Here is a 22,717-nt window from a genome sequence, read left to right as displayed (position 1 = left end):
ATCTGCAACGGTCGGCTGCGCCGTTTAAGGAAAGAAATCGGGCACCGGACTGTCCGGTGCACCCGACGACAGAAGGCAAGATTGGCCTTCCAGATTTGCTCTCAACGGCTCCTACCTGTCTTGGGGCTATAAAAGGGACCCCCAGGCGCATGGAGGAGACACCCAAGCAACCTTAGAGCATTCTTGATCATCCACACTCAGTCTTTGCGCATTCGTTCGTCGTTCTTAGTGATTCGAGCTCCGTTCTAGTGAGAACTTTGAGATAGTCTTTTGAGCTCGATTCTTGGCCGTGTGTGTGCGCATTTTGCTGTGGATTTGTGTGTGTTGCTTCTCTCCCTTACTCCGTGCTTCTTTGTGAACTTCAAGTGTAAGGGTGAGAGACTCCAAGTTGTGGAGATTCCTCGCGAACGCGATAAGAAAAGAAAAGCATAACACTGTGGTATTCAAGTTGATCATTGGATCACTTGAGAGGAGTTGAGTGCAACTCTCGTCCGTTGGGACGCCACAACGTGGAGTAGGCAAGTTTTGTACTTGGCCGAACCACGGGATAAATCACTGTGTCTTCTCTGTGTTGAACTTCTTGTGATTATCATATTGTGCAAGATCTTCGCTCTAGCCACTTAGCATTAACTGTGCTAACATTTAACAAGTTTTTGTGGCTATAAGTTTGAGTTATTCAGGATCACCTATTCACCCCCCCTCTAGGTGCTCTCAGCCAGCACCCCTCCGACTTCACTCGGCGTGTTCATGGCTCGGACGAAGTTGGGGTTCAGGTTGCGCCCGAAGAGTGGATTTTCCCGACGTTGCCTTGCCTCCTGATCGTCTTGTTCTTGAGCCTGTCGACGATCGCACCGTCGGGAATTCCTTCGTTCCCTGAAGACACGTTCCTCCGGAGTTTCTCCTATCTCTGAGACCTCGTCTCGCGATACAGGCTGCGCCGGGTCCCGCTCCCCGGCCTCGTGATGTCGCTGGATATTTCAGCGTCGGTTCCTTCGTCGGCGGGATTCCCGCTGAGGAGGTTCCTCTCCGGGTGCAGTCGGCTCGTCGTCGGAGACGGGGGGCGACTCCACTCTCCCGATGAAGAGGACGTCGGGGTAGAATGGTGCAGCTGTCGTGACGATCTTCTTTCTGTTCTCCTTTGAGGGCAGAGGCAAAGAAAGAACAACTTGCTTCCTCCCGGTTTTATTTGTTTCTTTCTTCCTTGCGATTTGTGTCCATTCTTTCGTCGGAGAGGTAGACAGTGGAGTTCTCTAGGTTGACAGACCCTGGGCCTCTAGCTTGCCAGAGGCAATCTTTTTTCGGAGCATTGGAGGTTTCACCTTTCCCTGCCCTGCCCCGATTTTCCTGGAGATTTTTGAGGAAGATCTTCTCTCCACCGGATCCGCAATGCGATGCAGAGTTCCCTCCTCATCCGCTACAGATGAGATGGTTCCGAAGCAGAATGTGGACCCAGGGCGGAAGACGATCTTGTGCAGGAAGGTGACGGCCATTGAGCTAGCTTGGATCGACGACACACCCCCTACCTGGCGCGCCAGCTGTCGGTGTTTTGGGTCCGACCGCGCACCCGGGGTAGCCCCTCGAGGCGCTTTTAGGAGTAGGACGGTGTTATCGACTGTAGCTCAATGGTTCGTGCCAGATGCACGAGAAACAGTGGACAATGGTTTACAGGTTCGGGCCGCTTTGAAATGAGTAACACCCTACATCCTGGCGAGAGTGCTTTATGTGGTGGGTTACAAGAGGGTTCTCTAGCACCGAGAGCACAGAGAATTGGGTGGATGGCTAAGTACTGAGCATGTGTTCTGAAGGGGTGCCCCCTAGGCCTTATATATTCGACCGTGGGGCAATACATGCAGGTATGATAACAATGTGCACCTAAGAAATAGTGAACCGATTGAGTCTATCTTCCTATAGTTCCGCCGACCCATCCTCGCTCGGTTCTGTTGTACGGGGCTCCAGCGCGGGAAGGTCGGATCACTGTTGTGATTACTTGCTCGAAGTCATTGGGTCGTCTGGGCTTGCACCGATCCAGCCTTATGTCGATCCGCTTCACTGGTCGTCTCTCCCAGGCCCACAAGGGGATGACCTTACGAATTATGGGGCCCTTGGGCCTTTCGTGAGGTCTTTTATCCTTCTGATGGACCCGGGGGATATCTGTCCCCCACAATACCCAACTTCACATATACATTTGCATCATAGCCACATCTTGTCAGTGCATGGTTCTTTAAATTTTTAGGTGGACCATTTGTCTCCTTCATCTTCTTAAAACCTGGCCTTGAACACATAAATCTCTTGTTGATAACCTCATCAATAGCTAAATTTTGAGGACCAATACGAATAGAAAACCCTTCGTCATGTGCATATGACTTATAGAACTCTTCCACATCCTTTATAGAATCAAAGGACATTCCAAGAGAAGGCTTTCTTCCATCTACTCGGGCTGGTATAAATGACAAACACTGTAATGTGGCACAGTAAAACAATACTTTTGTCACACAAACATATTATTCTACATGGTAAGGAAATAACATGAGTGAAAAGGAAAGCTTATCACTGCAGGAACATATGCCTTTTTTGGTGTAGAAGATGATTCAACCGATATAATATGTGAATGATCCAACTAGCAATCAAAGGAAAGGTGACACACAACATGGTTGTGCTTCTCCTCAATGTCTTGCATGTGTGTGTGGCTGTCCCCCTCTTGTGTCGCCCATGGAGGGCTCCCTTGGACGATGCTAGGTCTCTCTGGCTGTTGGCCATGGCCTCCAACCACACTGTGATCATGGTGTCCGACAATCAGAGACCCCATGCCCATCCAGAGAACATGTGGTAATGCATAAGTGTAAAAATCACATAGCAGAAAAGGAGAGCATGTCAGGTCTCCATGTCTTAACCTAGCGAAATAGCAGCTTAGATAATCCTTGCCCTAACGCCAATGATCGGACGACTAGAAGGCGCCGTCACCAGTTCAGTCAGGAAGACGATACATAAAGTAAAGGGATATGTGCAGCCTCTCGGAATTGTTTCTTGTGCGATAGCAACTGAAGTGGAAGGGGTGAAATGAAAAATGACCGACTGACGTTGGATTGGTAACGAACACACCAGATTAAAAGTGCTCACATGAGCACATAACCTGCGTGAGCACAATATACGTTCCTCCATATAAAACAATGATTTTTGCACGGCTCCATTGACAATGATGTCAGCGACAAAAAGTTAAGACGTATGAGATCCACGACTTAAATTATTGTTCATATAAGGGTGGTTCCAATGGTGACATGCAATTGATATCGAATGCGTCGGTCCCAATGCTGATGGATGGATCGATCAGGCCAATCGATAACAACTATATTGGAGCTGGCTTCGATACGTTGGACGATCTGATCGATAGTGTGGTATAGAATCGACAGCACGACATTTTGGTCCACATATGTTTTAATTGTTTGAAGTCCAAACAATTTAGATTGTTTTTAAAAATATATCTATTTCTACAAAAATATCTATTTTTAAAACCTATAATCCAACTTATAAATAAGTTTTTTTTATAAATTATGTAATTTTTATTTTCATTTCAATAAAAATAATGTGTTTTATGTTAATTAAAATTCTATAAAAATGTTGATGTGTCATTGAGGTGATTATAAGCTAACGCTGAAGGCTATGCTCTAAGGTGCTACACAAAATAAGAAGTGACTGACTGTGATCGAGAGCAAAATTGATAATGCGATAGCTAAGTTGGTGGTCGATTTAGACCAGGAGGTTCGAACCAACCTAAGGCCCCGTTTGGTTAGTGATGACTAAAGTTTAGTGACTAAATTTTAGTCACTTTTAGTCCCTAAAGAAGCAAACATGATGATTAAAATGAGATGACTAAAATTTAGTTCTTTAGTCACCAAGGGGTGACTAAAAGGGACTAAAGTAGTATTTTTACCCTATTTGCCCTCTCAACTTTCTTCTTATAGCAAACATCCATTAATTAATAGGGTAAAACAGTCATTATTCACAGCAATTAATGCTCTTTAGTCAGGTTTAGTCACTGGAACCAAACAGGATACTTTAGCGACTAAACTTTAGTCACTAAAATTTAGTCTAGTGACTAAATGAACCAAACAGGGCCTAAGATCGCTACTAGATCCTAAGTCTATTTTGAACTTTTATAGCTAGTGTATCTACTGATGTCCATCTTGTCACTGGCATAACCAATTGATTATATATACAACTAAAGTAAAAAAGATAATAATCGAATGCTTTAATTAGTCATCAGATGTATGGTATTCCAATGCTATTCGTGCAATTTGTATTATGAATGTTATTCAGTGTCGTTACCATATCAATGCAACTGTTATTGTAGTTGTTGTGCCATATATTTGATCCTTTTATATATAGTTTTGATTGGCACAGAAAGTTTATGGATAAATAGAAAAGAAACATGTCACCAAAATCATATTAAAGATGATGCATAAAAGCCGCACTAGATATGATAGTACTAGTTAAATAGCTAAAAATTCATTGTCAGAAGACATGTACTAAAAAAGCTCAGCTTATATCATTTTAATTTACTAGTAGCTGGCGCGCGCAGGGCGCGTGCGGCGTCGTGGTTCAAAAACATTTATAAGTGATTTTTATAAGTAACTATATGTGGTATGATTTTAGTGTTCCTTTGCATGAAGGAAGGTATTTCTATACAGGTAGATGTTCTGGCACATAATGCTTAATTTGTCTTTACTGACCTAGTGACCTATCATACAAAAGCAAGCTAGATTTGCCTGCTATAAAAATGTATTAGTAAAAAGGTTGACATGTAGTGCTTGAGACATGGAACTAAATGTATTCATCACCTCTGTGTACTATTTCATAGAAGCTTGCTACAAATTTATTGTCTTCCACTTACCTTCGTATCATGAGTATTAGATGGCACATATTGCTGTGTTTTTAGGACAATGAAAAATTGAAAGTATGACATATGTTGTGCACCTCTATGTTGGCATTGTTCTTTCATGAGGTTGTATGAACTATTGTCCTTAGTGTTGTTTAGCTCGAATGTTTTGAAACTAGATTTGCCAAAATCGAAGTAATGGTCCACATGGTGTCGTTGTTATTATTCCTGAAGTTGTGATGAATATTGAACAATGCTTCACCAAGTTTCATCTAAACATATGCCTCCATATAAATTGTACCGATACAAAATCAAATATCAAGTTTCATCTAAACATATGCATCCATATAAATTGTACTGATACTAAATAAAATATCAATGTGCAAGTTTTATAAGTGACAACAGGATTTGGAAAGTGACAACGTTAGAACTTAGAAAGGACTGAAAAGTATGCTGATAAAAAGAAGAAAGTGTGTTATCAAGTGTGTATGAGCTATTCCTTCTGTCAATTTTTGGACGTAACTTCACAAAAAACAAATAAGAATTAAGAAAGAAGAAAACCAAAGAAACCATAAGACTCAGATGCTTGTAAGAATAAGACATAAAGCATCGTATCACCTATTTGCTTGATGATGTGACCAATACACGTTTTTATGCTGGGTGGATGTAGGTCAGGATGCCTTTTGCAAGCCAAGAAGCAGCAAATGCTCCTCTTTCCATCAGACCCATTTGGTCAACTGGTTAATGTCACATGATGATAAAAAAAATAAAACTGTTAATTTAATATGGTGATGGAACATGATGCTATTATATAGGATTTATCTTGTTTGATATATTGGCCTAAACCACAATGCTGAAGAGTTCATTAATTATTTTTATGATTAAATATTACTATAGGTAGATGCTACTATCTGACAGGCCCGAACGCGTAGAGAAGCAAAGAATGTTTTTATTTGTACAAAAATTGTTAGTAGTTTAGGACAGAAGAGTCCACACGGTCTAGATACGAACGCTAGGAGCGAGGCGGAGCTCAACCGCTTGTCCTAAGGGGTAGGGGCATGGGGGAGCACCTCAGCACGGTGGAGCCAGCCGCTCGGCGCCGACGTCTGTCGGGACGTGGCGCCAGGGAGGAGCTCGGCGGTGCTCGTTGGCGGCGCGGGAGCGGAACAGGCGGAGCGCTCGACATCAACATTCTTGGGCGGGGGTAGGATGGAGTTGGACATCCTGAGCGGCGGCGGTCAGTCGAGGGAGGACAGAGACTGACGGGGCGATACCGCAACAGGGCAGGCTGACCTGCGGAGGTGTTCTCCGGCGTCTCCTCTGGCTTCTCCGGTGGCCGGACCTCGTCCACCAGAGTGGTCAACATATGCTGAGCTCTCAGCATCTCCTCTGGCTTCTCCGGCACCATGATCTGCTTCGCGGCCGGTGCTGGCTCCATTGCAGGCTTCTCCGGCGGCCCGACCTCGTCTACCATAGCGATGGCCTCTCTCAGCTTGTGTTGTGGGGCTGCAGGACTCATCAGCTTGACTGGGACCTCAGATTGTTTTTTACTCGTCCATTCGCATTCGTCTAGAAGAGTCGGGTGGTTCACCGATGCCAAATCGTGACCGTCGATTGTCGATCGTGTGGAGGAAACAACCGATTTTAGTCTGGAAGCATCGTGTCGCGTGGAGCGGAAAAGTATCGACCGGAAGGATCGAGACGTAGAGAATGAAGGAGCGTAGTGATGAATGAAATTACATGGACACAAGATTGTATCGTGATCATTGATTGGAAATCTAAGGCCTGGAAATATTTGGGATGACGTGGATAGCCTTATAGGCACCGTTTCCGTCCAGCTTTAATAATAAAGAAATATTGGTATAGGACGGATCCTCCTCACGACTTTAGTAACACGTTGTTATTGCTGCAATGTATTATTGTTTCAGCCATCTATGTCTAGATACATGTCATAGTCTCTATTATGTAGGAGTATTTATTTTCTGGTTTTTATAAAGGATTTTTTATGTGTTTTCTATATCCATGGATATCTATTATTATTAGCAGATGTTATTTTATAAATAAGTTTGCATCCATCCATCTTGTCTCTCCTTTATTTGACGGTAACACAAATGGCTCTCTACCTCCACCTCATAACAACCTTAGGTTACAGTAACGTTATCTCTCTTCCATCCTTTCTCTCTCTACCTATCTGTTCCCAAGTATAGAATATAGGAGGAGTATATTTTTTTAGAGATCGTTAACCTCTCACAGTAATCCCTCCTTTTGCCCAAAACCTAAAGGAAGCCAAAGTGGGAGCACCAAAATATTCGCGGCGGGTGCATAGTTGTTTGTTTAGGAGAAGACGAGGTTAAGGTAAGCAAAGCGCATGGATCATACTCTCTCCTACACATGGTGTCATCGCATATACATCTTTGATGAGGGATAAGTGTGTGAGAGAGGAGGTGGGCGGCCACCACCACCTCCTCCACGTATCAGCCGCCGGAGCGCAGGCGACGATGACGACGGTTCCGTCGCTTTTGTGCAGAGGAGATGACCGAGCCGGCACCTGCGGCAGCAGCGGAGGAGAAGAAGGCCGTCGCGGACACGGCTGCGGCTGTGGTGGCGAAGGGAAAAGAGAAGGAGGAGGCGGCGCCAACTCTGGCGGCCGGCGCCAGGGGGAGGTTCGTGGCCTACCCGGCGCGGGTGACGGAGCACACGGACGTGGTGGCGGACGCCGCGCGCTTCAGGGCGGCGCTCGAGGGGCTGCACGCGCACATGAACACGAGGCTCAAGTAAGCATTTTTCGACTTCCAATCCTCGCCGCCGGTGCCGATCCTGTTGCCGCATTTTTAATTCCCTTCGCCTTTTCTTTTGAATCTGATGCGAGCCGTTACAGTTGTTACTATCCTTGTTGCCTTTACCTTAATTTCTTCAATTCAATGCGCGAAAATGGCAACTTGATATAAATGCGTGGTGGGAAAGACAAGTTTGAGGGGCGGTGCCCCAGCGATCTGAGGAGCCGCATGCCATCGATTTTGACTAATCAATCCGTGTTCGCGTTCGCTTTATAACATTTATTTTTTATGTGTGGACCAAAAAAATCCCCCGACATGGTTGGGGATTGCGGCCATCCATATATCGGATGGCCTACATTGGTATCTTGCTGCTATTCTCGATTTTTTGTTATGAGATGGTTTGCTCAAAGTCTCCTGTTGCATCTGGAATTTTTTGTTTGTGTAATGAAAAATGATGTCTGATGTATTGAACAACTAGGATGTCTTTTGTCAGCGAAAGTATTGATTTGTTCTGCTTGCTGGCTTGCTTTGTGAGGTTATTGCAAATTGGAAAGTGTATTTTGGCTTCAAACTTTAGTGTTGTTTTCATTCAAATGTATGGCCATACCAATTAGATAGACCTGGGGCAAAGAAAGGTCGTTTGCTTGTAGCCTATTCTTTGTTTTTCGTCTGTTCTGTCACAGAACTATGTATGGAAATCCATCTTCTGTGTCCCTAATTCCTAACGTCAATTGGATTATCTAATTAGATAAATAGATATAATAGTATTATGTGCTATCCTCCTTTCTCACATATCGAGGACACACTTTCCTATATATGTTGAAGAGCTTGAATAACTGATGGCTTAGATTATTGAACATTTTCTGGTCCTGTTCACTTAAAATTGACATTTAGATCAATTTGAGCATAATAGGTCTCGGGCAAGTCAACGCTAAAGCTAGCCATTCTAATGGAGATGAAATTCGAAAGAAATCTGTTGGAGCGTAACCCTCTTAGCTAGCACCATATCGGAATCCGGATATGGTGTTAAATGGGCAAGGGTCGGATTGACACCCCACTAGTGATGTGCCATGTCATGATCTGGGCACGATGTCAAGCGAGCAAGGATCAGGACACTACTTCCTTAGTGGCACGCTACATCAGTGTCCAGGTGTAGTAAAAAATGTGCAAGGATTTTCAGATCATCATCGATGGGTGTGAAGGGTAAGGAAGCTAGTCGAGCCAACTAGAATCCGTTTAGGTAGTTGGAATATAAGGTTGCTCATAGGTAAGTTAACAGTTAGTTAAGATAGTGACTAGGAGGCGTGTAAATATCTTGTACGTCCAAGAGACTAAATGAAATGGTCAGAAGGTAAAGGAGGTGGACAATACATGCTACAAGCTTTGGTACACAAGATAACTACAAGCCTGCAAACAGAAATAGGATAGGAGTTTTGATTGGCAAGAGCTTTAAGAATGGGGTGGTGGATGTGAGAAGGCAAGGAGATATGATTATTAATTATCTTAGTCAAGCTTGTTGTGGGTGATTGGTCTTGAACGTAATTTTTTTTTTCTCGAAAGCGCAGGGGAACTGCGCCTTAAAATATATTAAGAAGAGGAAAAAAAGGTCTAAAATAGACCAGGTTACAAACAATAAGCTCCTTACGGAGGCCAGAACCTCCTATAAGTGAAAGAGTCCAATAAAGCCAGACTCAAAAAACTACTACTAAAATAGAAACAGCAGGAATCAGCCATTTGTTAAGGAAGCTGCCAAGAAAGAAAGGCCCTTGGCCCCAGCTAATGCCCACAGTCTTCTCTCATCATCAGCCTGCCGAAGGATAGAGGGGAGACAGGGAGTTTGTCCATCAAAAACGCATTTGTTACGGTGGTTCCAGATCATCCAGGCCCCCAAAGAGATCAGTGAATTCAGACCTTTCTTGACCATTCCCTGAACAGTTTCAGAAATCATCTCCCACCAATCCAGGAAGGAAGTCAGGCCCGGCTGGGGGGCCAAGATATCCAACCCGAACTTTCTGAGCAGATTATACCAGAAAAGCCTTGCAAACACACATGAGACCAGCAGGTGATTAATAGTTTCAGGTTCCTGATCACACAATGGACAACTGCTAGGATGATTGAGCCCCCTTTTTGCTAATCTGTCAGCAGTCCAGCACCTGTTTTGGGCCACCAGCCAGAGGAAGAAATGGCATTTAGATGGAGCCCAAGATTTCCAAACCCTCTTGTAGTGTCCAAATGCACATGATCCCAGGAAGAGACCCTTGTAAGCTGCCTTTGCTGAATATTTTCCATCTGGGGCTATGCTAAAGATGTGTCTGTCTTCAATGAGGGGGTGCAGCTCCAAACCAGAGAGACAGTCCCAGAGCTTGAAATAATCTGCCAGAACTCCCACAGTTAGACCACCTCGAATATCATAAATCCATCTGTTGTTTGACAAGGCCTCATAGACCGTTCTACTCTTAGCTATCTTCTTTGGGATTACAGAAAACAGGCTCGGGGCAATGGTCGAGATGCTTTTGCCTTGCAACCAGTTATCAGACCAGAAGAGGGTATTATGTCCATTACCTACCACCGAGATAAGGACTTTACTGAAGAACGCTCTGGCTTTACTTGGGACCTGAATAGGAAGCCCTGTCCAAGGTCTTCTAGAGTCAGTTTTATGTAGCCACAGCCATCGCATCCTGAGGGCCCATCCAAGTTCCGGTAGACTCGAGATACCCAGTCCACCAAGCTGAAGTGGGCGACACACCTTGCCCCAAGCCACCAAACAATGGCCCCCTTTAGCTTCTTTTCTTCCTCTCCAAAGAAAACCCTTTCTTATTTTATCTATAGCATCAACTGCCCAGTGGGGTATATCAATTGCCATAGCCAGGTACACAGTCATACCTGTGAGCACATGTTGCACTAGTATTCTCCTGCCTGCTCTGGTCATCAAATCAGCTTTCCAATTAGGTAGTTGGTCAGCAAATTTATCAACATACGGCTGGAACTGTTGCTTGGACAGCTTGTGCAAGGAAAGAGGAAGTCCCAAGTACTTGCAAGGAAAAACTGCGACCTCACACGGTAGCATACTTTGGACTTCCAAGATAGTTTCTTCTGAACACTGTATGGGGTAGACATTGGATTTCTGCACATTAGTTTTGAGACCAGAGGCACTGCCAAAAAGCTGCAAGATATCAAGAGTGATGGAGATTTCATCCACCGTAGGGTGTAAGAAGAGGGCTACATCATCTGCATAAATGGATACTCTGTGAAGTTGTCTTCTTGCTGCAAGCTGCTGCAATAAACCTGCCTCTTCTGCCTTTATAAATAAGTGTCCAAGAACATCCATGACCAATATGAACAGCATTGGTGACAGCGGATCCCCTTGTCTAAGCCCCCTTCTATGCTGAATTTGTTGACCAGGAAACCCGTTGAGCATGACTTGTGTGGTGGATGAAGCAAGAAGACCACAAACCATGTCCCTCCAGATCTGTCCAAACCCAATCTGCTGCATGACATCAATTAAAAAGGGCCAGGAGACCGAGTCAAAGGCCTTGGTGATGTCAAGCTTGAGGAGCAACCGAGATAATCTTTGTTGATGAAACAGTCTAGTTGTCTGTTGCACTAACATGAAGTTGTCCTGGATGAATCGCCCCTTAATGAATGCACTTTGGTTTGGGGATACCAATTCATTCAGTCTTGGTGCAAGTCGGTTTGCGAGAATTTTCGTAATGAGTTTTGCAATACTGTGGACCAGGCTAATTGGCCTGAAATCCTTAACTTGCTCAGCCCCATCTCTTTTTGGCACCATGGTGATGTAGGCAGTGTTAAGTTTCCAGAAATTGCTGAAATTTCTGCTCCAAACCGAAGATACCACTGCCATAATATCACTTTTCACAATGTTCCAGCACACTTTGTAAAAAAGACCAGTGAATCCATCCGGTCCCGGGGCCTTGTCAGAGGGTAACCCTTTGATGGTTTCCAGGACCTCCTTTTCTGTAAAAGGGGAGTCCAAGGCAGCCAGGTTGTATCTAGGTAGGCCAAGAGCTGCCAGGTCAATTGTTATATCCCTCTGTCCATCCTGCCCAATAAGATTTTTGTAGAAAAGGTCCACTGCTGCAGCTTTCTCACTGTGCTCAGATAGAATGTGACCACCATCCACTAACTTGGCAACAAAATTCCTCCTCTTGCGATGCCTAGCATGAATGTGAAAAAACTTCGTATTCGCATCACCTTCTCCTAACCATGTGATCCTAGATCTCAGCCTTGCCATAGTGCGTTTGAAAGAAGACAGCAGCAGTGAGTGTTTTTTGAGACAGTTCTTAAACCAATTTTCAGCTGGGGAGAGGTCTCTTTCGTCCTGTGCCATCTCAAACCTGTGAAGCAGTTCTTTTGCCAAGGCTAACTGCAGCCTCACATGGCCCACCTGTTTGTCACTCCAGCTTTGAAGAGATCTTGCTGTTACCCTTAGCTTCAAATCCAGGGTTTGGAATGGACACCTGATATTGTGTACCGAATTCCAAGCAGCCTGTACCACTTCCAGGAAACCTTCCATTTTTGGCCAGAAAGCCTCAAAATGAAAGCGTTTCTTCCCAGGTTTGTTCCCTTGAAGACCCAGCAGGAGCGGACAATGGTCAGAATCATGTGATGCCATGCTCTGGAGGAGAACATTTGGGAAACATTGCTCCCAAGACACAGAGCAGAACACTCTATCAAGTTTAACTAAAACAGGGTTTGCTTGCTGGTTGGACCATGTGTACTTTCGCCCATGTAATGGAATTTCCTTAAGAGCAATGTCATTGATTGTCTGTCGAAAACGACCCATCATTGCCCTATTAATATTGGAATTGTTCTTATCCGCAGAGCAGTAGATGAGATTAAAGTCCCCAGCCACCATCCAAGGACCATCACAAGCATTTCTGATGTCTCTAAGTTCCTGGAGGAACTGAATTTTTTCCCCCTCACCCTGAGGACCATACACACAAGTAAGCCACCAAGCCTGCCCCTCTGCCCCACAAAACTGGACCGAAATACTGTGATTTTGAAATTTTGTCTGTCCTGTGTGACCAATGTGTCTCCTCCAAGCAATCAAAATACCACCACTTGCCCCCACAGATGGGAGGTACACATACTCAGAAAAATCAGCTCCCAACATAGACAGAATGTTTCTCCTAGAGATGTTCTGCATTTTTGTTTCTTGCAAGCACACCACATCAACCTGGGAGGAGTCCACCAATTCTTTTATTGAGTCCTGCCTAACAGAGGAATTCATCCCCCTCACATTCCAAATTAAAAGTTTTCCAGGATCCATAGAAAACAGATAAAAGCCACTACAGAGAACACCAGGGGGCCGGGGACCTAACAAACAAGTCCAGGAGGAGGGGTCCAACCAAAGAGGGCCGCCAAAGCTTCTACCTGGTTATGGGACAAAGGTTGCTTGAAAATCTTTGCATACGCGTCTAGTGCTTCCTGGGTAGTACCATTGTCATCAGATAAGATATGCAAAGCTCTCATAGCCTTTTTAGTAGACCTATTACCCCAATCTCGCATATTAAACTCAACCCCAGCCCCCGCAATGCGTCGGCTGCGCCTAGGAGCAGCCACCTGAGAAGATTGTGGGGCTGATGAGGTATTCATGGTTTGCTTTGGAGCCGGCAGTATTTCATCAGCTGCTTTACTGATTTTTCTGAGGAATTCTTCCTTCCCTGATAAAGATTGGTTCAGAAGTCTTGAGTCCGAGTGAGAAGTGTTGTTTGTCTGAATTATACTGGCCTCTGTCTCTTCATTCTGACTGATTTGGAGGGGTTGTGCCTTAGTTCTTCTGCGAAAGTAGACCTTGAGAGCTTTTGTTGCTTCGTTGTGTCGGACTGTTACTGCCATCCTCCCAGCCATTCCCAGCATCTGTAGAGGCAGGCCAGCACTTGGAAACGTTGACTCAGGGAAACCAGAAACTAGTTGGGGCGAGACTATCATGAGGGTGTTCGTCTTCAGCGGCCCAGAACACAGTTGGGGCGAGACAGGCAAGGAAATGCATGTCTCTAGCGGCCCAGCCGGCTCATGAGGCGAGACAGGAACAGGCCCAGATGTCTCTAGCGACCCAACCAGGCAACGGGCCGGATCTGGCCTGAGGAACCTTACAGGTCCATTAATCACAAGGCGGGAAGTCACCCCGCCAGATTCGTGCACCGCAGAGTAGCAACCTTGGGGACTGTTTCTCTTCTCCATCGTTACTTGTCCCGCCACTTCAAAATCCTGTGAAGGTGCGCCATCAATGTGAGGAGACGCCTCTGGAAGCGCTTCAGCGTGAAGGGGCTCCTCGGTCGTCAGCGGCATTAATTGCGTAACACGCAGAGTATCTCCAGAATTCTCCCGCGAGGCGTATGGCGGCGCGGGCGCTTCGAAATCGCGGCCCAAAGACGGCTGCGGGGCCTGGCGAAGGTGCAGCGTCCTCACCTCGGACGTTGGAGACATATCAGTGCCCAGTGTTAAATGCAGATCTCGCCCAGCATCTCCCGCTACTTCCTCCAAGGCGCATGACTGCGCAGGCGCCTCGTTGCCGCGGCCTGAAGACGACTGTGGGCCCAATCGAAGATGTAACGGCCTCCTCTGGACCTGAGAGCCACCTGGACGTCGAGGGTGGGGATCTTGAGTTCCATTTCCGTCTTCATCCCCTGGGGATTTTCCGCCAGCCACAGATGGAGTGGGGTCCGCTGGTGTGATGCTTGAACCCGCCCTCAGCACGCTAACTTGAATCTTGTATGTGAGGCATCTTTTCTCAAACATCTGCAACCCAGGCTCAATAATGTGAAGAACTGAGTCACGTTGGAGTTTCTCCGGGTTAAAACACCAAACTTTGACGACAAACGAAGATAGATCTTGCTTGAGCAAAGTGTCAGGGTGCACTTCAGCTATCAAGCAGGAGTCAATCAGAATACTTTTTGCCGTAGAAAGTGCCCAAGCATGCTCCGGGATCCCTCTGATTTCCAAGTCTACCAGCCCTGACATTATCGAAGATGAGGCGTGAGAGCATCTCGTCCACCGCTTGAATATCAGGCTGAATCGAGGTCCTCTTAGAATCTTGCCGCCATTAAGCACCCTTGAAGCAGTATCTTCGTCAGGTAAAATCAGAAGAAAATCCTCTGGCTTGGTGTGATGAATCTTCATATCCTCCAACTTGACGTTGAAACTGTGAGCAACTTCCTCAAGGATCTCAGGCCCCATCACTAATGGTCTGGTTCCCACTATTGTAACGAAGAGGGCTCTTCTCATATTTGCTTCTTCACGAGCCATGTCATCACTGAATTCAAGGGTACAGGAAGAAAGAGCCCCCCAGTTCCTTTCGCCTTGATCGCCAGCCCACTGAACAGGGGTCTGTCTAGTCGACGGAGGTACCTCATCCTCTGACGAGGCCGATAACGCCTGGCCAGGGGCGACCACAGACCTTGATGATCCTTTTCCATGTTTGGATCGTCTTCTCTTTCGTTTGTAACGGAGGCTTCTATGTGACTCCCCATCATCAGCCATCCTAGGGGGATCTTCCTTCATCGCAGCAGCCTCAGGTCTGCTGATCTGGACCCACACCGAGCGACGCCTACAGGGATCAGCCCGCTGCGAGGCCACTGGCGAGTCTTCACGCTGCTCTGAAAGGCGCTGCCACACAGAGACCTTCGATTGTTGTTTTTCCAAACGTTGCCACACAGTCTTCTTCCTTTGCACTTCAAGGCGACCTGGACACTTGGCAGCCTGATGCCCAAGCCTGAGGCACCGGAAACAGCGCGTGGGTCGACGGCAGACAGCAGCCAGGTGGCCGGAGGAGAAGCAGTTGAAACACCGTCCTCGGAGAACCACCGGGGGCTCTCGACGAGGGAGTTGAACACCGCGAAACTGCCTCCTCTTACTCCTCACCACTTGCCATCCGTCGTCGTCATGCCGGGGACCAGCCCGCCGGCCTTGCACCACAGGAAGGGAATCAGCCACCGCCTTCGCCGAGTAGACAGGCTTCACACTTGGTGCCGGGGGAGGAGCCGCGGGAGCCAAGGGATATGCTAACAGGGCCTCCTTATAGGACTGGGGTGCCAGCCAGGAGTCACCAGATGATGAGACTGGACTAGTATCACTCCAACGTTGAGCCTTTAGGCGGCCCACATGTGGAGCGAGAGGGACACCAAGGGAGTTTTCTGGGTTGGTCGCCGGTTCCGGGGTGGAGGCCGGCGAGGGGCAGGGGTGGTGGGTGGAGGTGGGAGGGTTGGGGGCGTGGGAGGGAGGTGGGGGTGGAGGTGGAGGTGGAAGTGGAGAGGCCATTGAACAGAGTGCCATCCCAGCCGACGTCAAACTAAGGATGAGCACAGCCTTAGCACAGATGCCTCAAGTAGGCTAGGTGAGAGTGCTAAGAAACTTTTCTAGAATGACTTAGATGGTATGGTCATAGCTATACTTATTAATGAGAAGCTTTTCATAGGAGGAAACCTCAATGGGCATGTAGGTACAACAAATACAGGTTTCGAGGTCGTTAATGGAGGTTTTGGGAGTGGTGGTAGCAATCAGGAGGGAGAGAAAGTGCTGTATTTTACAATAGCTTTTGACCTGTTGATAGCCAACACTTTTTTAGGAAGAGAAAATCCCATTTAGTGATCTATAGTAGTGGCCAACACTCTAGTCAGATTGACTTTGTCCTCAGAAGAAGAGAGGATAAACGAGCATGCTTGGATTGTAAGGTAAAGGTAATATCTTAGGAGTGTGTTGTCTCTCAACATAAGCTTGTGGTTGCGGTCTTTCGTTTTTAGGTGAATGCGTGCAAGAATAAAGTGGTGGAAACTGAAAGGGGGATGACAAAAGTCTTGAAGGAACAAGCCATTAAAGAGGGTAGTTGGAAGAAGACGCAAACAATATGTGGGAGAAGATGGTAACCTGTATTTGGAAGGTAGCCTTAAATGTGTGTGGAGCAACGAAAGGGAGTGAAGGCGAAGCTAAAGGTACTTGGTGGTGGAATGATGAAGTCCAAAAGGGAGAAGAAAGAGTGCTACAGACATTTATACCATGACAAGAGTGGATAACATAGATAAGTATAATGTAGCAAAGAAGATATCCAAATGAGTTATAAGTGTGGCAAAGGGTAGGGCATATGCGGATCTTTACCAACATTTGAGTATGAAGGACTTCAACTAAGTTAAGTGTGTTAAGGATGAAACATGGCATCTCTTGGTGAAGGAGGACGAGATCATACATAGATGGAGAAAATATTGACAAATTATTCAATGGGGAGAATAGGGACAACTTTTTAGTTAGATGACTTTTCTGATGACACCGATAGGGGCTTTGTGCATAGGATCCAAGAATTTAAAGTTAGAAAGACACTGAAAAAGATGAAAGGGGGTAAGGTGATGGGTCCTAAAGGTATCTCAATTAAGACATAGATGCCTCAGGAACATAACTATAGTATGGTTAACCAAGTTGTTCAACCATATCTTTCGGTCAAACAAGATGCATGTCGAGTGAAGAAGTATATTGATATCGATCTATAAGAATATGGGAGATATTCAAAGTCATACTAATTACTAAGGAATTAAATTGATGATCCATACTATAAAGCTATGGAAGAGAGTTATCGAGCATATTCTAAGAGGAATAACGATTTGGTTTGATGCTTAGAAGGTTAAACATGAAAGCCATTTTCTTAATAAGACAAGTGATGGAGCAGTATTGGGATTAGAATAAGACCTACACATGGTTTTCATTGACTTAGAGAAAGCTTACGATAAAATACCAAAGAATGTTATGTAAGCTTACGATAAAAATAAAATACCAAAGAATATTATGTGGTGGACTTTACAAACATAAAGTTAAGTATGTTGAACTCATTAAGGACATGTACAACAATGTGGTGACCAATGTTCGAACAAGTGATGAAGACATAGATGACTTCCTGATTAGAATAGGACTACATCAAGAATTAGCTTTGAGCCTTTACCTTTTGGCTTAGTGCACAAGGGATGTACAAGGATAAATCCCTTGGTGTATGTTTTTTATGGACAATGCAGTGCTAGCTGATGAAAGTCGAGCATGAGTAAATAGAAAACTAGAGTTGTGGCGGGAGACTCTAGAGATTAAAGGTTTTAAACTTAGTAGAACTAAAACCAAATATATGAGATGTGACTTTGGCACTACTACACACGAGAATGAGATGTTAGTTTGGATGGTCAAGTAGTGCACAAGAAAGATACCTTTCGGTATTTAGGATCAATGCTACAGAGAGACGGGGATATTAATGAAGTTGTTAGCCATGGAATCAAAGCAGGCTGGATAAAGTGGCGTCAAACATTTGGTGTTCTATATAACAAGAGGGTACCAGAGAAGCTTAAAAACAAGTTTTATATAATGGTGATTAGGCCTGCTATGTTGTATGGTGCAGAATATTGGTCTAAAAAAGATGACATGTCCATCAGATAAATGCTGCAAAATACGTATGTTATGTTGGATTTATGGTCATACAAGAAGGGATCGAGTCTGAAATGATGATGTACGTGATAGGGTAGGGGTAGCACCGAACACTGGTTGAAATATTTTGGGCATGTCCAACGGGGACCTCCAGATGCACTAGTGCGTAGTGGATTCTAAGGCATGATAACAAGAAGAGTGGTAGGGGAAAACCGAAGTGGACATAGGAAGAGACAGGAAAAGGAGACTTCAAAAGATGAAATATAACCAAAGATTTAGCCTTGAATAGGAGTGCATGGAAAATAGTTATCCATGTGCTTGAACCTTGACTTATGGTTCGTGTTGGTTTTAACTATAGCCTACCATAACTTGCTTGTGACAAAAAGACTGTTGTTGCTTTTGTTGTTCAAGCTTATCACTTGAAAAAATAACTTGACATAGAAAATACTTCAACTGAGTTTTTTTAATAACTAGTATGTTAGGCAAAGTTACATAGAGTTGTCTATTTTAGGGGGTGTTTGAATGCACTAGAGCTAATAGCTAGCTGCTAAAATTAGTTGTATACATCTATTTTTAGCAAATTAGCTAATAGCTAGCTAGATATTTGTTAGCTAGTTAATTCTACTAGTAATTTTTTAGCTACTAACTATTAGTTCTAGTGCATTCAAACACCCCCTTAATACTTTTCCAGCTAATGACTTGTTGCATTGGCAATCTCTTCTGAGTTGCATCTATTATTTTCTTTAGTTTTATTAATTGCCATGCTTCATCTGGTTCATTAACTTCATCTGGTTCGTTTCTATCCCTTTTTTGGGGGTAAGGGTGCCAATTATTGGAGGGAAAGATTTGGATCTTCATCAGCTATATAAGGAGGTCACATCACGGGGTGGTATTGACAAGGTAAGAAATTAATATAATGCTGTAGATTCCAATTTCTTTAATAAAATACTTTATCTGGTCAGTTATTAACTTAATCGTGCATGTTGAGCAATTGCACTAGTTTTCTACTTTTATGTGAGACCGTTAAGGGGCATCCCTAATTCTTTTTACTGTTTTATTATATGCTGTAAATGCTACATATGGTTTTACCGTTAAGGGGCATCCCTAATCGTTTGGTGTTCGGCAGGAGCGTTAAGCTCAGGGAGTTAGGTCCAAGTGTTGGAGTTCCTTAGGGCTCTAGTGTGTTGTGTTCAAGTGCTTCTTCCTTAGAACAGCTCTCCCTTTAGTTTGTCTCGGCTGAATCCCTTTTTTTTCTCGAACGCGCAGGAGAACTGCGCATCATTATATTGAAAGAGAGAAAGGTCCGAAGTAGACCAAAGTACAATGCCATAACAGGCAAAAAAACAAAAGGAAAAACAGTACAGCATCAGGCACTAGAAATAGCCCTGACCCTAGCAAATGCAGCCAGAAGGCCAAGACTCTCGAGCTGCTTCGCACCAGCCATACACCAGCACTCTACCTCATCCAAAAGAAGCCTCTGAATGGTGCTCAAGGAAGGGTTGACACCATCAAATACCGCCTTATTGCGATGCAGCCATAAACACCAGGCCTCCAGGATAACGAGACTATGAATACCTTTTCTGATTTGTTTGGGAACTCTCCTTTGCACCTTGTCCCACCAATCCACAAAAGAGCCCGCCTCTCTAGTAGGGGTCTAGTTTTTTTTGTAAGAACCAACCTTTTTTCTTCTACCTTAGTACAAAGATATGCAGCTCTCCTCTGTATTCAAGAAAAAAAAATCTTACAGTAATTTACTTAATTAAATTAGTTATTTTTTGTTAGAAAGTACAGATATATCTTACCCTACATTCACATTGGTAGCTAGAATGAAATGGATCCTTCCTTGAAACACAAGAACATATGATAAATTATGTAATGTACACCTTACTGTTCCCCCAAAATATTACATTGTACATTAAACCCCTTAAATTATCTTTTGGTTTACTAAACCCTGCATTTAATATTACTCCACATTGCCCATGTGACTGATTTGTTGCACTAGACTGGCATGGATATCAAGTGATGCTTTTACTTCATTTTTCTGCAAGATAGTTATTTTGTTGTTAATTAGAAGGCAAGCATAATCTTTGTCAAGTAAAAGCTAAATTGAAAGCATGTTTATTCAATATACTTTGGTATTCTCATAATCTCATTATGTCTGTGTCAGTTCACTTGATTTGCAAACATTCCAACTCATACTGTGGATAAGTAACTGAATCTTGTTTCCCACAGTTGAAGGCAGAGAATAGATGGAGGGAAGTGACCGCATCATTTATTTTCCCTGCCACTGCAACAAATGCTTCTTTTATGTTGAAGAAATACTATATGTCACTCTTATATCATTTTGAGCAGCTATACTTCTTTAGAGTGCAAGGCTGGTACCAACAAGAAATAGGTCCGTGTCATCTTCAGAAGTTTATGCCCTTTTTAGTTAGATGATGCAATCTCCCCTAACACATACCCTGCTCTCTCTCTGCAGATTCCAGAACCTTTTTACTTAGATTATGTAATCTCCTCTAACAAATACCCTGTTCTCTCTGCAGATTCCAGAACGAATTCCTCCATTGAAGTTAAAACCGAAGCCCAAGCTTACCACAAAAGAAAAAGGGGTATCAATGCATCTCTTTCAGGTTAGTTTATGCTAATTATCAAGATACTGACCATCCAATACCTAAGTTATTCCAATCTTTATTGAAGCATGGCTTGTGACTGTGAGTTTGATAGTTAACTTGGCCTGTAGATGGTTCTTAACAAATGTCTAGATTATGCTGTTCTGTATGTTGTTTAAATGATGGAAATGATTTACGGGAAAAAATTATTATGACTATAATCCTGGAACGCTTAGTGGAAATCCTGTTGCAATGGACAGGCATTGAACTAGATTAAAATCATTTTATTCACTCCTTGTTTGATCAACTGTTTCAGATCCAGCTTCGTCTTCAGATAATGTTGACGTAGATGTGATAGTTGATGGCAAGTTTGAACATGGCTACATAATAACTGTTATTATGGGATCAAAATCCACTAAAGCAATCCTCTATAACTGCACTGAAGAACCTGCTCTACCAACTTCGGAGCTAGCTGTTGCAAGTAACAACAATGATTTGAAGGGTGGACGCCGCCGAAGACGACGTAAGAAGAAGCTAAGTACAACAGACCCCAGGCACCCCAAACCAAACAGGAGTGGCTATAATTTCTTCTTCCAGGATCAACATAGAATGCTTAAGCCACAATGTCCTGGACAAGACAGATTGATCAGTAAAATGATTGGTGAACGATGGAACAATCTAAGTCCTGAAGATAAAGCTGTAAGTGTAGGCAAAATCTTAAACATTCACTATTCTGAAACTGCAGTTACTATCCACACTATATACATGTGTAGTGTATGACTTCCTAGTATTTCAGGTATATCAAGAAAGAGGTGTACAGGACAAGGAGCGATACCGGACCCAGCTGGCTGCTTATAGAAAGCTGACAGGCCAACCTATCAGCAATGCTGTGCCTATCGAGCAGAGACTCCCTCTGACAGATGTGACGATTGATGAAGTAGACTCCAAGGTGAGTGAAGGTGATATGCTGCTGTCGAACCAAGCGTACAGCAGTAGTGATGAAAGTGACCACTCAGGAGAAAAAACTGTAGAAGACGAGCTCAACACTGAAACATCTCCTGAGGTGAGCATGGAAACGACTGGTTCTCTTCGACACCCTGATCCTTGTGCCGATGAGGACCACTTTGAGTTGCGGCGGAGAGAAAACCCCAAGGCAGATGAGAAATATAATGCACCACCTGATTCATGACTTTCCGATTTGAATGCTATATCTGTGAACGTATGAAAGAAGAATTTCCAAGGGGTGCCGAGCTAGACATACCTGATTGACTTGCATAGCTCTATTAGCAGTTAGAATACCTTTCGTTTTGACAGTTCTGAATTTGTGTTGCTAAATTTCTTTCGAACTTAACAGGTGGCTACTGGATAAAATTCCCATTATCCAGGGATATGACTGGATGGACACTTGATTGACTTGCATAGGAAGTTGGAAGTATATTCTTTCATTCAATATGTGTCATTAAAGTACGTTGATCTATATGTTGAGTATGTGTAATGTCAGCAAAAATCCAAATCTGCATTTCTACTTGCAACTATGCATGCTGCTTCAGATCTGTTCCTGATAATTTCTACAGGAAATGGATCCAAAAGTTTGTTCTGGTTCCATCGTCGATGGAATTTTGAACAAGCAACTCTAGCTATGTAGCATGATACTCTGTTCTTTTTTTATTTATCACATTTTAGTTTAAAAATGAACTAGCAAGCCATAAATATTCGAGAATGGAGCTAATAAGATTGAGTTATAATTTTTTTTCTACTGCAGTATCACGAGTTTTGTGGTGCTTCTTGTACTTGCTAAATATTTGTTGGTGCGCGCTATTGGCCATGATACCCAGTTAAATGTGGGTAAATCTGAACAGTTGTTGCGGTTGGCACATTTAATTTCCTGATACGAGTGGTCCCTCACAAGCTGGTTCGGTTGGACCTTTGTCTAGGTGATAGACCATACGTTCCATTAAGGTAATGATTAGTTACGAGGTGTTCGGTTGGATGAATCACTTTATCCAAAATGAAGTGGTGTATTATGAGTTTATTCCTCAAATTTG

General features: G+C 44.1%; 1 protein-coding gene and 1 non-coding gene across 5 annotated transcripts; one reads left to right on the top strand and one right to left on the bottom strand.

Moving 5' to 3' along the window:
• Window positions 1-1,686: 1,686 nt before the first annotated feature.
• LOC103654675 (uncharacterized) lies at window positions 1,687-6,393 on the bottom strand. Its single transcript, XR_002269317.3, has 2 exons — window positions 5,944-6,393; window positions 1,687-5,610 (listed from the first exon to the last, which is right to left on the bottom strand). It is a non-coding gene; the product is annotated as an uncharacterized protein (transcript).
• A 538-nt stretch (window positions 6,394-6,931) lies between these two features.
• On the top strand, window positions 6,932-22,174 carry LOC100280617 (HMG box family protein). 4 transcript variants are annotated; one of them, NM_001408093.1, is made up of 8 exons: window positions 6,932-7,228; window positions 7,401-7,647; window positions 18,885-18,963; window positions 20,296-20,458; window positions 20,607-20,693; window positions 20,989-21,371; window positions 21,469-21,735; window positions 22,027-22,174. In NM_001408093.1, exons 2-8 carry the CDS (start codon window positions 7,406-7,408, stop codon window positions 22,039-22,041), a joined length of 1,236 nt encoding a protein of 411 aa, NP_001395022.1. In that variant the 5' UTR covers window positions 6,932-7,228; window positions 7,401-7,405; the 3' UTR covers window positions 22,042-22,174. The 4 variants fall into 4 exon arrangements, with proteins under 4 accessions (NP_001395022.1, NP_001147007.2, NP_001395023.1 ...); NM_001153535.2 differs by having other exon boundaries at window positions 21,469-22,174; NM_001408094.1 differs by lacking the exon at window positions 6,932-7,228 and having other exon boundaries at window positions 7,275-7,647.
• The last annotated feature ends 543 nt before the right edge of the window (window positions 22,175-22,717 follow it).

This window comes from Zea mays, chromosome 4, assembly GCF_902167145.1.
Source record: "Zea mays cultivar B73 chromosome 4, Zm-B73-REFERENCE-NAM-5.0, whole genome shotgun sequence".
In the NCBI taxonomy this organism is placed as follows: domain Eukaryota; kingdom Viridiplantae; phylum Streptophyta; class Magnoliopsida; order Poales; family Poaceae; genus Zea; species Zea mays.
Note: the sequence above shows the minus strand (reverse complement) of the source record. Positions and strands in the feature narration are given on the sequence as shown.